Source organism: Ammospiza nelsoni, chromosome 1 (genome assembly GCF_027579445.1).
Source record: "Ammospiza nelsoni isolate bAmmNel1 chromosome 1, bAmmNel1.pri, whole genome shotgun sequence".
Lineage (NCBI taxonomy): Eukaryota > Metazoa > Chordata > Aves > Passeriformes > Passerellidae > Ammospiza > Ammospiza nelsoni.
In genome coordinates, this window is record NC_080633.1 from 17,700,535 (window position 1) to 17,715,982 (window position 15,448).

At 41.1% G+C, this 15,448-nt stretch overlaps 1 protein-coding gene across 1 annotated transcript in view; it reads right to left on the reverse strand.

Moving 5' to 3' along the window:
• GPR158 (G protein-coupled receptor 158) overlaps positions 1-15,448 on the reverse strand; it is a 183,030-nt gene that overhangs the window by 20,663 nt on the left and 146,919 nt on the right. The window contains exon 7 of the mRNA XM_059481523.1: positions 652-890. Within this exon, the coding sequence (XP_059337506.1) occupies positions 652-890 (239 nt within the window). The remainder of the gene's footprint in view (positions 1-651; positions 891-15,448) is intronic.

Here is a 15,448-nt window from a genome sequence, read left to right on the forward strand (position 1 = left end):
GGGAAAGCACATCACCCTGCTCAGCTGATCCCTGGCACAGGGAACCCACTGCTTCTTACAGAGTTCAGGAAACAAAAACTAATCCTTTCTCTGCTTTATTTGACTTCTGCAGAGTGTCATTTTTAGCTTCTGCCTTTTCCATGCACACCTAACAAATGCATCAAGTTGGCACATTTGATGTTCATTTCCTATTCCCTGTACTTTGATACCAATTTCTGGAAGGTTATGAATGAGTGGTGGTGGAAACTCTTTCCCTCCTCACACAAGAACTCTGACCAGTTCTGTGGTGAAAAATCAAAAAGCCTTCATTAAACTAGTTACAATTCCTCACTTCAGTAGCAGAAGAACCACTGAAGAGCTTCAATAGCAGAACAGCTACTTCTTCCTTCTGCCTTCAAAGATGAAATGTCTTGAGCACCCATCACTTTGTTACTACAATCCAAGTTACAAACCTTTGAAAGTCATAAAGTGTCAGCATATTTTGTTTTACTTCTCAGCCCATTTAAAAAACCTATATGCTGATATTTTACTGCTGTAGTTCTCACATATTAGGCAGTCTGACAAAGCTTTACGATATTCTAAAAGAGGAAAAATTTAAAGGCAATCAAGCTTCATTATAGAAATGAAAAATAAGCTAAAAAATCAACATACCAACAGCCATCATGTAATCCCAGCGGTCTATGAGGCACATATTGAAGATCAGATGGTCAGATGTTTGCCCTTGACCAATGAGTGGAATGTTTCTCTCCAAATTTTGGGTTATTGCAGAAGTCCAACCAATGAGAAACCAAAAGACTACCAGGAGAATAACAGACAGCATCCTCATCACTCTCCCACCTGTCATGTAGGGAATGCGCTGAGCCGTGCGGGACAGGAACACCTTCAACACCCTGGAAAATTCAGACAGGGCAGAATTGAGAAGAGCAGTAGCAGTGTCACAGGAATTAGACTTTCATTTTATTTCAGTACCAGATTATTTAAAAAACAAATCAGCAGTCTTTCCTCTGACAGTATGTAAAAGAATGAAGTTTGGAACGTTATTACTTTCATATTAATCATATTTAAATGGAACTGATTGCTGCCCAGAGAGTGTTACATAGCAATAATAGAAAATATTAGCTATGCCTATGTTAGAGACACACATTTACAGGCTGTCTTGTCAAGCTGTTTTGTGCATTCCCTCTCCCAGTGGAAGACTTCTGTCTTTGAAAGATGAAAGGTCATTTCCATAAACCAGCAACCATGTATGTGAGATTTTATTCTGTTTTGAGGCTGTCTGCTCATCTCCAATCCTGCTATTTCCAGAGAACAAATTAACACTTCTTAGATTTTTTTCCCACTGAGTTTGATGCTGCTGAGAAAATAACCTACTCATCATAGAAATAACTATGGAAGGCACTTTGCTAATTAAATGGGGTTTGATTTGTTTAGAGTCAACAACATGTTTTTTGAGCTAGGACAGAACCAACATAAGAAAATCCACACCACACATCAAACAGTTATACCACATAACAGCTATTGAAACATAACACTTTAAAAATAATTGCACTTATTATCAGGATGAATTTACTCCCACAAGAACTGTTCAAGGAAATAGCACCTGCTTTTTCTATCCATCGCCACCTGCTAATGCAGAAAAAGTTCCTCCTAGGAGCATGAAAACAACCAAAATTTGAGGAAGTCCCCTTGGGAAGAAGGAGCAGTTTGACTCTTCATGTAGCACAAAATATCTCTCTGTGCTGCCTGCACCATGGGATCTTCCAGAAGCATCTTCTGGGAGCATTGCAGAGCTCCTGCCTTGGCCCTGCTAAGCTGGCAAGGATGAGCACTGAGGAAAGGCTATCATGGAAGGTTTTATGTACCCAGACCATTAGAAGCAGATGAGCTGAAGTTTAAAGGCTGTTTCAGACACTGGGGTGAGGAGTCTTTCAAAGTGAAGAGTTCAACTGTTTCAGTGATTTTGTCCTCAAAACCACAGTGGTTCCTGACTCCTGGGCATGAATATGTCCAGTCTTGATATCCACGAAGAGACAAATTATCATTGAGGTTTCCATATCATGATTATTTTTTCCCTAAAGCTGATTTTTTAAATGCCCTTGTCAGCTCTTAAGTTATTTCAGTGTACCAAGCATCAAACCACCTCCCAAGACATTCGACAGCCAGGCCTGCCTTTTCAGCAATACAAAATCACACCTCAGATTCACATTTATGCTGTATTTGTCTGAGAGGAGGCAGAAGCAGTGTTGCCTCTCAAACAACTAATGGAGCAGTGTCTTAAAGGCAGAAGCACAAAAGGTTTTCTCGTTTTCAACATCCATAACAATGAATCAGCATTTGACTACAAACACAGCCTGCACAGTGTGCATTAGGTGAAGTCAGAGATCTGCATATGTTCAACATTATTCAGCTGTTTCCCTCCCAACAGTCCCTCCACAGGGAGTCACAGTTTTTGATCTTTCCATGTTTGATGGATGTTCTGCTCTCCCTTTGCAGATGCTGAGTGCCTTATGTTGGAGGCAGACTCCCAAAGACTTCATCCAGGAGAGACAGAAAACTCCGCAGAGGAAAACCAGGCTGTTTCCCCCTGCACTGCTCAGCCACAGCACTGCTGTTCCAGGGCAGCACTGGTGAACCCTCATTTTCTAAACACCAAATTCCTAATTTTTTCTAAAATCAGGAAGAAAAGGCTTCCCTTCTACCTGTTGTGAATGCGGGCCAATAGTTAGCTTCTCTGAAGGGAAGAAAAATTTATTATTTTCGTAATGAACTGGAAAATTTCACAGCTATAATTTGTCATTTGAGAAAAATCTCATCATACATTTTTATGAATGTTGAATTATTAGAGAAATCACACAAACCAGCTGAGAACTATTAGAAACTTTTTGCATTTTGGTTCCAAAGTAAATTCTTGATGATTCTGCTGAAAGTCAACATGTGAGCCTATTTTGGGCATAATAAGGCAGAACCCATTTGATTTTTTTTCATTACTAGTTCATTAACTGCTGCCTGTGAGACAGCTTGCTAAGGGAGAGGTGTGGGCTGCTGCTACATTATTTACCTAAGCACAGTGAAACAAATATTTTGCAATACAGCAGTCAAACCTCATCCAATTAGGATCAAATCACATTTCTTTTTTTTTCCCTCCTCTTTTTCATAAAAATAAGCATCCCCCAACACAATAATTTCTACCTTGGACTCGTAGGCTTACATGTAGGCCAACCCTTACACTTCTTTTTTCAAACATTCTTTTTCTGAAAAGCTGTAAAGAAAGTTGCATTAGCTCAGTAATGTTGCAAATCTCCTTTTCAGAGGCTGTGGTATAAAAGCTGTCAAGCAGAACACAAGCTCCCAAGCTGCAATTCCCTCATTCTCCTGCCACAATGTGAATCCAAAGCCTCATTGCTCACCACCTCATCACTGACTTACATGCTCTGTCTGCTCTCATCTTCTGTGTATTATTGAACCTGTATCAAGGCAGAGACAACTGCCCAGGAGTTCCTCTCCCAAGGGGAGAGCCTCTCTCCCCTCTTCATCTCCCCAGACTGGAGGGTCATTATCTTGCCTGTACCTCTGACTCGTGCAATCCAAGTTCACTGTAAAAAGGTGAATTGCTGTAGTGTGAGACCAGACTGCCTCAGCAAACACTTGGGGTTGGATTACTGGTACCCTCTGTCAGAACACAGGGGAATTCTTCATTCAAATCCCTGCCCTGATTTCCAGGGAGATAATGGTCAAGCTCCCCTTTTCCACTCAGTTCAAAATCTCTATATTGGGTCAAACTAGCTACTGAACAAATAAAAGAGAATTCTTACAGGGAGGCAAGAAGTGGGGCTGGTGGGCTGCATTGCTGCTAGGAAATCAAGTATGCCCTGGGTCATCCCTAGCACTGAAGCCAACTGGCAGAGAACATACATTATCTTCAGCATTACAATTCAGCAGGACAGAGGATGGAGTCCCAGTGCCAGGGAATGTTCTCAGATGCTACTTAATTTATGGATATAGATGTAGCAGATTGAAGTTCCTGAGCAAATTAATGTTTAATTATGAGTATCAAGTAAGGCAAACTGAATAGATGACTCCTCCTGTCCTATCTACAGCCAAAATTACTGGCAGTGCCAGTCAGTGCCCTGGTAGAAGCTCAGGGGTCTGTCTGAGACATATGGTCTCTGATCTAAAACAGAAAACTTAACCATGTCCCTCAGCATCTTCTGGCTATACTCCCACCTAAATCCTCTCAGCATATGCAATCCACTTTTCTGCACTGTGTTGGATAATTGAACAATCATTTCCAGTGACATGTCATCAGCTCTGTTTACAGGCAGATCAGACAGAACACTGCAATGTGTTTTACCTGCTTTTCTGGAAGACACAGCTGCCTTTGAGCAAAGCTTTGACTCACAGACAGCTGCAGCCAGGATTAAAGCTGAGATGCAATGGCCATTCCCTTCACAGAGTAAACAGAGGGTGCAGTTCAGGCTGAATGAACTGCCTGGACCACAGCTCGTAACTCCCAACTCTGCTGCGGCACCACCGAGTCTGGGGAGAATTAAACTACATGGTCTGAGGATTTTCTTTGGGGTGCCTGGCTCCATATAAATGGAGGAGGGGAGGGCTTGGTTGCAAGCACAGAGCCAAGGGAAGCCCAGCAGCTGGGAAGGGAAGTGATGCTGCAGGTGGATCTGAAGCAGAGGGACAGAGCTCAGGTTCACAGGACTGGCTGGGATCAGCAGCTTGGAAACATCAAGTGAAGCACATGGCTGCTGCTGTAGTTATATCCTAAGATGCAATGTGTAACCTTAGAAAATAAGTAAAACCATATGAAATTTTCATGTCATATCAACAAAAAGATGGTCCCCAAACTACCACTGACTGCATAAACAGCAGGAACTACAGGTGAAGGATCCTGCTTTGACAGCAATGACCTGGCACAGTTTGTTTATTTTTTATTTCTAGCATCTGTCATTTTGTGACTCAACTGAGTCATTCTGTCAAACTGCTCTGTTCCAGACTGGTGATTTTTAGTATGATACAAAAGCTACATCAGAAGATAATGGGTCAAGCCCTTCAGAAGTATACAGCCCTCCTACAGTGCAGGGATTATGTCTTACCTACTTTCCTGGGCTAACAGTGAATATGCCACTAGTTACTTTGAGTTAATAAACTGATGTGATTCTACCAAAAGTGAAAGGTACCAGTGGGACATGCATGGCATCATGTTGACACAAAAGAGTGCCTACTCTTCACACTTGACACACAGACACACACACATACACAAATACTGAATGCAGGTATAATTCCCACATCAGGAAAGATGACTGAATAAAAAATATCAACACTTAAGGCCCAAGACCTCAGAAATCATATTTAGATAGACTCATACCATGAGTTACTGGTTTTCACTGGAAACAATAAAACCCAACTGAAATGAACAGCTTTCTAAACAACCTCCCAGCTGAAAGTGTCCAAATTAGTAATTTTCTGCTTCCTAAGTGATTTCTCAAGACCTCAGCACAGAACAAACTAGAAGTGCACCATTGAAGAGAATACTCTTAGGGGACAATCTTTTGCTTTATTGATTCTGACCACACTGAACCTGAGCAAACCTGGACTGAGAGGCCACGTCAGCAGCACAACAGCAGCGGGGCAGGACCCGCATCACATGCATCATGTCTTGTCCAGTGAAAATATATAACAACTAGAAAAGTAAGTTTGGGCAATTATGTGGGTGTATGGATACTTCTGAGAGCCCCCATCTTGTGTGTAGCCAGCAAACTTGGCCACATATCACTGAGAGCCATCAGCTTATCTTATTTCCTTCACACTATGCATGGAACATCTTACAGTACAAACAACAGGAAATCTCCCACATTTTTTATTTCAGAAAAGATTTTTTTAATAGCCAATACATGTCAAGAACACCGCTATGAAAGACAAAAAATGCTTGGAGGAATTGACTAACCCATCCAAATGCACTGGATTTTGTACTGGGTAACAGAGCACAAGTGTGCCTTTGTGGCCAAGAATGCCATGGGTGTCCCGGGGTGCGTAAGAAGAGCTTGCCAGCAGGTTGAGGGGGGTGACCCTGCCCCTCTGCTCAGCCCTGGTGAGGCCACATCTGGGGTGCCATGTCCAGTTCTGGGCTCCTCAGTACAGAGACACACTGAGCTCTGGGAGTGGGTCCAGCTGAGGGTGGCAAAGATGACTGAGGGACTGGAGCATCTATTTTATGAGGAAAAGCTGAAGGAGCTGGGCCTGCTCAGCCTTGAGAGGAAGGGGCCTCATTGGGGTCTATCAGTATCTGAAGGGAAAGTGTCAGAGGATGGATCCAGACTCTCCTCAGTAGTGCCAACCAACAGGACAAGAGGCAATGAACAGAAACTGATGCACAGGAAGTTCCACCTGAATACAATAAGAAACTTTTCACTGTTCAGGTGATCACACTACAGATCAGGTGGCCCAGAGAGGCTGTGGAGTCTCCCTCACTGGAGCTATCCAAGAACCACAGGATGCAATCCTGTGCCATGTGCTCTGGGATGACCCTGCTGGAACAGGGAGGCTGAGCCAGATGCCCACTGTGGTCTCTTCCAGCCTGACCCACCCTTGATTCTGTGAAGGCTGCTCTGCACACTGAGCCCACCAATGCTACCATAGGCTTGCTCCACAGCCACAAGGTAAACTACAGGTGCCAATAGTCCTGGAAGTACAGGGAGGGAGATCATGCTGCAGGATTGTTCCCTTTGTCCTGGAAGTGTACCTGATTTCAAATCCTTACCTGGGGGTCTGAGTTTAATAAACAGCAATATTACTATGTGAGGATATCTTAATGGTACAGTAAAAATTCCCAATCAGATAATTTTGTGTATTGAGTAATGGGAGAAGCAATGCTGCTTCTGAAACATTTTCTGCAATGTTTCTGCTGCAGAAACATTTTCTGCAACAAATTGTAGTTACTTTCAAAAATGTGATTCTGAAAGCAGAGTTTCCTTGACATCTTCCCTTGAGCTTTACAGTGATTTCCTATTGTGGGAAATAAATGCAATGCAAATTTATAATGTATAGCTAGAATAACAAGCTTTGAAAATGCATTTTACCTCAGTGCCTGGTAAAATCTACCTCTAGTAAGCAAAGAGACGTGTCATGACTTAATGCTAACTTACTCTGCACAGAAGTTTCCTAGATAATTTTAATGCTACACATATGAAGGTAATCCTACAGTGCTTGAATGAAAGTTCCCTTTCTGGATAAACACTGACATAATTTCCAGGAGTTTGAGCAGACTGAGAAAGTTGGGAGGGAAATCACATGCAGTTCAAGGAAAGGCTCTGGGTATTGGGAGGCAAGAGAACAACAATAGATTTTCCACTGCAATGAGAAACATTCACTCACTCACTCACTCCCATGTGAGCAGCACTGGACTAACATTTTCTTGCATATTTAATAACATGGAAAAGGTCTAAAAATATTACTTGTTTTGATGAAAATTTATTTATTTGAAGTAGCTTTTGTCTGCCAATCTATAGGTAAGCCAATCTGTAGTGAGCAAACAATGTTATTCCTTTAAATATAGCCAAGGATTCTGACATTTTCCATGCTAGGCATACGTTTCATTTTCTCCTTTCACCTGCAAGTCTGAATTCCCACCTGGGAAAAGCTCAATTTCCTGGTGGATTATAGAACAAAAAGCTTTCTCTGCCTGCAGCCAGTTCCAAGAACTGCAGCTGGAGCCTTTAGACAGACCAGCTGAGCTTTGCTTTTCCCCAGTGCCTCCTTGCTCCCAGCTCACTGCCCTGCTGCCTGCATCTGTTCCAGCTCCCACTGCAGGAGATATGGAAGCTTCTGCCTCTGTGTGTGAGTTGCTTTTTGAAGTTCACATCACCATATCATCCAGGTAGGTCTCATCAGAAATGGGCACTCCTCAGCAGGATTTGCCCATCCTGAATGTGTGCTGATGGATGCATTAAGCACTGGGGAGCTGAGAGGTAAGAAGGCTCAACAAGGGGACTTTCCATGTCACGTAACTAGGTTTCAGTGATGCAGACCAAGTCTCCTTATTTATTAAATCCTCATCTGCTTTGTGCTAATTATCTCTTCTAATAAACCACTTACTGCACTAATACCCCCACGAATCCTGCTGAGATTAGCAGAACTACAGAGTGCCAGTGAAATGTCTGACACTCCGCTGTCAAACTCTGCTGAGGCAGAGCTGCTACAGAGCACACCATAAACCCATAAATAAAAAGCCCATCAATCTCTCCCCAGACAACCAGCAGTGACATATCACAGAATGGTTAGGTTTGGAAGGGACCTTAGAAATTATCTCATTCCACCCTGGTGACATGGGCAGGGACACCTTCCACTAGACCAGGTTGCTCAAAGCCCCATCCAAGCTGGCCCTGAACGCTTTAATGTCTCCTCTTTGTCACCTACCTGGGCTTAAGGTTGCATCACACAGAGCTCACAACCACAGAAGGGGATGCCTAAAGTTCTGAAAATCCCAGGTCCTTGGGATAGGCACAAAGCCATCTCTTTCCAAGTCTGCCATTGAATGGTTAACAGCCATTGCAATACTTTCCTGCTGACAGATATGTTTAAATAACCACATCCCTCACTCAGGGAAAAATGAGGTCAGCTCCTCAGACAATTTTCTCCATAAGCAAACCAATCTTGTTGAAGTCTTTCCTTCATTCAAATTTGTAGTGATTTTGTGACAAAAACTTTACTTCAGAGATTCTCAAGACTCCTGCCACTAGTAGTTAGGTCCAAAAATTCAGCCTATATAAGGTCTGGCTAAGTTAATTATTTGCTTTTTTAAATTCATCAGGTGATTAGTATCTTGTTTGCAAATTGAAAGCCATTGAGTTCTTTACCCTTATCAAAGACTTCCAGAACAGGCAGTAAAAAAGATCTCAAGGTCAATATTTATCAGGAAGATTACACTGTGAAAACAGATGCAAGAACTGCCTCCTGGTAATCTTCTCCTACAACAGTTAAGAACATTTCCAAGGCTTTCATTCTAAAATTTTCTTCACAGACTGTTGTGCAGCTCTGTGTACAAAAGGCAGCTCCCCTTGTGAAACTGGCTCACAATGTTTCATTTAACAAAGGCTGATGAGTAAAACCAGCTGGAACGAAAAAATCCCCTCCTAGTTAGTGCTGCTCTAACACTGCTCCTCTACCACTGTAAACATTCACAGACAATTTCAACAACCTTTCCAATTTTCAGAGGCATTTTCTAGCAACATCAGTAAGGTAGCTGGGCAAAACCTCATGCCAAAGCTTGTACTTTTATTCTTAACATAGTCATACTACAAACAGGGAAAGTCTTGAAATGGATAAAACTCAAACCCAAACCAAACTAAATTTGAGAGTGGCTATTTATATTGATGTAGGCAGATCATGGTGCCAATAACACCAAGGACAGGGTTTGTTCCCTTCATGGGCCATTCACTTGAGAGCTGGACTGGATGATCCTTGTAGGTCCCTTCCAGCTCAGAATGTTCTGTGATTTTCTTTCCTTTCTTCTCCTCCTTAGGTGCACTGACTAGCATTGAACTTCTGATCAGAGAATGATAAGCCCCACTTAAAAAAAGACAGTACTTTTCCAGCATTTTTGATGTGGCCAGAAAACCAAAATACCCCACTCCTTTTAATCTAAAGATGGTAAATATTCTGGTGCATTTGCATGATGTAAAAAGTTGCTGCTTTAATGTAGCAATTCACTGCAGCTGTACTGTGTTTTTCACCACTTCTATAAATGTATTACAATAATAATTTATTCAGGTACCATGTAAGAAGAATCTAAGGCTTTTCACTGGATAAAAAAGTAGTGAATAAAAATGTAGTGGACTTGACTGAATTATAATTCACTCTGCTAGCAGTCATTTATTGAGGACTGAACAATATATCCATAGCATATTTACAGATCACTAAACTTTGTTTTATGAGAATGGCACTAAACAGTAGTGGGCAGCTGAAGGAAAACAATCATAATTTCACAGATAAATTATTTGTTTTCATGTTCACAGATAGATACCATGTTGTTTTACCCTTTGTATCCTATTTCACTAGTTGTTAATGTAACACTGTAACAGTTAGTTTGGGTGTGCTACATTGTGGATTTGAACAAGATGAAAAGCTTTCATTAAAAATATCTCCTCCTTTACTTATTTTTAGTTCTAATTACATGGCAAATTTCTACACTAAAGCAGAATAAAATGAAATGTGCTTCTATGTGATTCCTTTTGTCTTATTAGCTGTTTTAACAAAATGAAAAACTATTTAATAGTGTTCCAATAATATCATACAACTATGCTACTGAATTTTCTAGAGCAGCATCTGAGGCCTGCAGCTTGCAGGGCAGATGTGGCCCTTCCTTCCACCAAGGCTGGCATCCCTGGGACCCCACTAACACACAGACCAGTGCAGGTGTTTGTGTGCTCGCCACATCCCCAGCAAGGAGAGCTTCCCAACCCTGCTCTGAAGGAACAAACACCTTGATTTACAAGACCTAAACACAGAGTCTGGGTTTGGATTTGTCATCACAGAAGCTTCAGTGACCTAGTGGTTTTTTTCAAATATTCCACTTGAAGGAGATGAAAAGCAGGAAAATTGATTTCTCCTTGGAAGTCAAATTGTGTTTCCTTTATAAAGTTTCTCATGATGAGGAGATTTTCTTGTGGTTCTTCAAAATCCGTATGACAACATTATCTATATTTGTAAGACATTAAAGATACAACTTTTTAAGAAACAATGGGGTCCGTAGACTTTTCTGATGGAAGTGCTGTTTCTCTGCCTATCTACAGACTGCTGAGCAAGCTCAGATCTGGGAGACAGCAGCAGGTAACAGCAGGAGCCCTGGAGCAGATGCAGGAATCTGGAAACAAAATTTCCAAGAAACAGAGAAGATTGTGGAGAATTTGATGTAAAATTCATGTAACTGGATCAAATCAAGACCACCTGGCAAGAGCATGGAACACGAATCAAGAATTAGGCACAAGCACTGCTATTTCTGGTCTGATGTATCTCATTGCTTTGAGGTTTCCCATTATTAAAATAAATCACCTGATTAACTCATCAATCAGATTTTCTGAGTTTTCTCTTTGTCTTTCCAGAGGAGGATCCTGCAGGAGCAGCTGCACACAGTGCAAAGGTGTCACTGACTGTGGGTCCAGCTGCATTTCCAGAGGATGTTCAAGAGAAGTATTTTTCAAAATAAACTGGTTTAAGTATACTGCATTGAAAAAAATCCAGTAAAAAGCAGGAGAATAGGAAAAGACCTGTATCTGTGAAGCACTGACTAAAGCACTACACACAAAATCTTTTCACACTAAACTGTCTCCTCACAGATTTACTTGCAAGCACTTACTTCCTTTTCTGCTGTGCAATGTGGTTCTTACACACTGCTTTAAAATGGCAATTCATTATTAAAGATGCAGGAAGCAAACATCAGCAGTTGAAGAGACAGGAGCCTGTCTTTATACACTGCAAAAAGCCACCATTTTTATGCCCTTATATCTTTTGGAGTGTATTTTTGTCCTTTCACTTCCGTCAGAGTGTTTCAGCGCTGGAAGTTACTGTGAACTGGCTAAATTGCTTCCATTTTGAATGACCAGAAGAATGTACATCTTTACATATGCAAATGAAGCCATCAAAATTTTCACTTTTTAACACATTATCCCCCTAATCTTATCACTTCATTGATAATCATAAATATGCATTTCTTTTGAACCATGAGGACAGAGGAGGATACACTGAAAGGTCCAGTCTTTGATGGGTTGTGCTCTCACTTAGATACATTGCCATGCCAGATAATTAAACAGCTCAGATGTAGCAGAAAGAGCTTGTCTGGACTGTTTTACTTCCTTTAGGTGTGAGAAAGAGTAATAATCACACCCACTGGATACAATCCTTCCCTCAGATCCACAGTGCGGACTGCTGTACTTAACAGAGCTCAGAAGAGGTGCTGGGTTCCCAACACCTTTATTATATGATGCTAAGCTGACAGGAGTTAATGAAATGTGGTACAGAAAGACATGTAACTGCATTATTTAGTTATAATATTTTTTGCTAGTTTTGTGCCCATTTTAATAAAACAAATGTTTGCCAATTTATAATGTGATTGAAAGGCAGCAGTGTTTTGTATCAACTCTACTGCAAAAGAAGCTCTTTATCAGCATTGTGTTCTCCTTCCACTTGTGGAATAAATATTAACTTTATCTCGTGGTTGTGCTTGCAGGTATCATGGCTAAGGCCTTCATGGATATTTGAAAGGAAAGTTTATTCTTCAGCTTGCCTGCAGAAGATAAGATTCAAACCACTTTTATAACAGATAAAATCAGGAACATCTCCACCTGTCACAAGATACAGCAGTGTCAACACCAATAGAAATTGAAACCATAAACAATTTTAACTTCATTGAGTAAAATTTCCATGTTATGAAATATTGTTATTATTAAAATATTCCTCTGTAAATGTGCACCTGGAGTAGCTTACGTGGGATGGAATGAAAATGCTGGCAAGGGAATTAAAGCTCATCAAGCATCTGGGGAGTTACTACATCTCTGGTTCACCAATTCACAGGATAGCCAAGGTTGGAAGAGAGAATTGAGAAATTCTCTTGGGGATCAGGGACACAGCCCTGATCCAAGCCAGAGCAATGACAGCAGGTTCCTGAGGACCTTGTGCAGTTGGGCTGTGAGTTAACAGACTGTGTCAAGCATCTCCTACACAGGGGAAAGCAAGAGGCCAGCTGCTGGCATGGAGGAGCAGTGACCCTCTGTAGAACAGAAAGTCTAGCATGAAGTTAAATAGCAAACATTTCCACAGAAGCTTCATGTCTTCCACTGCAAGTTCCAAGCTCTCAGGAGATACCTGACATGAAGGAAAAATATCATATAAAAATATGCCTCTAATCTCTCAATATAGAGGTGCAGATATGGCTGTTAGAGACTGCTGTACTACCACGACCTCCCCTGCTTTGGTAGTCATCTTATTTTACATTCTCCACTCTCAAAAGCAACAACAACAAAGGTTCCAAGCCTTCACTACTCCAAACTCCTGTCTTTTCTTCTAAATACAGATGACACAGAGGACAAACAGACATTAGTTCATAACCAAGCTGAGAGCCACATCAATTCCCTGACAAATTGCCCAACTTACTTGTTTCCTTCACAAAGAAATTTAGAAAAAAAAAATCTACAGTAAAAGTAAGCAGACAAAAATAGGATTTTAAAGGTACTTTAGTGTGCCAAACACCTCTCCTGATGGAAGAACAAGTGCCTGTGTAAGACAGTGAACATCAGTATGTGCAAAACAGTTTTTCAGCTAAAGTAGAAAACAAATTCTGGTCAGAACAAAGTCAAAAGCAGAAGAAAGAGAAGAATGCACTTCTTCAGTTTATAATACCATAGTAACAAGACAAATAACTAGAAAAACCAGCAGTCAAAAAGCCACAGTTGTATAAAACTGACACCTGATAAAATGCATCCCTATAGATTCCTGTGCTTGGATTAGCTTCATCTTGACTTGTGCAAGCAGCACAGTACACAGCAGTACAAAAGAAACCTGTTTTGGCATATAAAATAAAACATACAGTTATAAGAAATTTAAAGAAGAGTAGCCTAGAATCATTGTACAGTGTCAGCAATATCTGATTGAAATAAATTCTTTGATAAGCTTCCATGATCTATTGCCAGGTAAATGCTCAATCAACTATGCTTACTCTCAGCAATGTGTGGCAATCAGAAAAAAATGCGAATTAGGTTTATCATGAGTACTTCTGAGGAAGCTACGGTTTCTTGGAAACTGGTTTCTGAATGTCTGTCTGAATTTAAATTTTGTGAAAATAATTGAAGTCACATGTCTTGATAATTACTTGCTGGGCAAGAGCAATCCCATGAAGCAGCACATTTTGGGGGCTGACTGGCTGGAAAGCAGCTTTGCAGAGGGTGACTTGGGCATCCTGGTGAACATCAAACTGACCATGAGCCAGCAGTGCAGCCTTGTGGCAAAGAAGCCACCAGCCTTCTGGACCATGCCAGGCAGAGCACGTTCAGCAGGCTGAGGGGGTGATCCTGTGCTTTGCTCACCTCGGTGGGACCAGAGCTGTGCCCAGCTCCAGGCTCCCCTGTACCAGAGAGACGTGGGCATCATGGAGAAAAGCCCTGTGGAGGGCCACAAAGGTGACTGAAGGACTTGATCACCTTGCAAAGGGGAGAAGCTGAGGCTGGGACTGTTCAGCCTGGGGAAGGCTCAGGGAGAAAATATGTATATAAACACCTGAGGGAAGCGAGTAAAGATGATTGAGCCAGACACTTCTGAGTGGTGCCCCATGTCACATAAGAGACAATGGGCACAAACTGGAAAATCCATGTAAACATAAGAAAAATCTTGGAGGAATTCAGAATCCGACTGTACACGTCTCAGAGCACTCTGGTCTGGCTGAGCCTGCTCTGAGCAGGTGAGTTGGGCTTTGTGATCTCCAGAAGTTCCATCCCAACCTCAGCTTTTCTGTGACTCTGTAAGCTTTGTGCAGTTGATACACAGGCATATAGATGGAAGAAACTATAATTTCTTGGTATGCTTTCTGTAACAAGCTTTTTAATCAGGCCTTAAATCTTAAAATTTAATATGCTTTAGAACTGTATTAGTACTAAAAACTCAGCAGTAGAAGCACTTTTGTATAACTTGTTCTATGATCTTCTTCTGAGCTTTGACTGAATATTCTACCAAGCATCACAAATTATGTTCTCAGGGGCCCACTAAAGTACACATTTTCATTTTTATTTTCAAATTTATTACTATACAGTACTGTCACCCATTCTAATGAAGAGGGAAATGAAATTACTCAGACTCCTCTGCATGGTTATATACATCCCTGCAACATACAACTTCAATAAATAAATGAAACATTCTCTTTATTTGTCACTCTGCAATAAAATACTCAAGTTACAAAAGCCAACTGCAAGAAATACTAACTCTCATCTTCCGTGTTTTGCCTCACAGAGGAAGAAACAGCATCATCTGACATGCTGAATTCCACAAACTGTTGTTTTCTGTTTTCACCATAAAATAATGAAAGAACTTAAAATTTAAATTGCAGTCAAAGGTTTAGTTGTCAAGAAAAACAAGAATAATGAGAGCTAATCTAAATGCCACAATTTTCAGGACAAAAGAGCAACAGTTGATTGCTATGAGATAGATAAAACACTCCTGTATTCTCACTGAAATCAAATGTAAAAGATGTAAAAAAATACAGACACAGGCAATCTACCCACAGGCAATTTAGAGTAATGGGACCCTATTGCCAACAACATGGACTGAACAGAATGGGAGTAAAATGCAATAAGCTTGAAACCCCTTAATATCTGCAAAGATAATAAGGGCAGAGTCCCATCTTCCCTTTGTGGTCACATACACATTAGAAGTGTTGATAGCCAAGCTGCTTTTT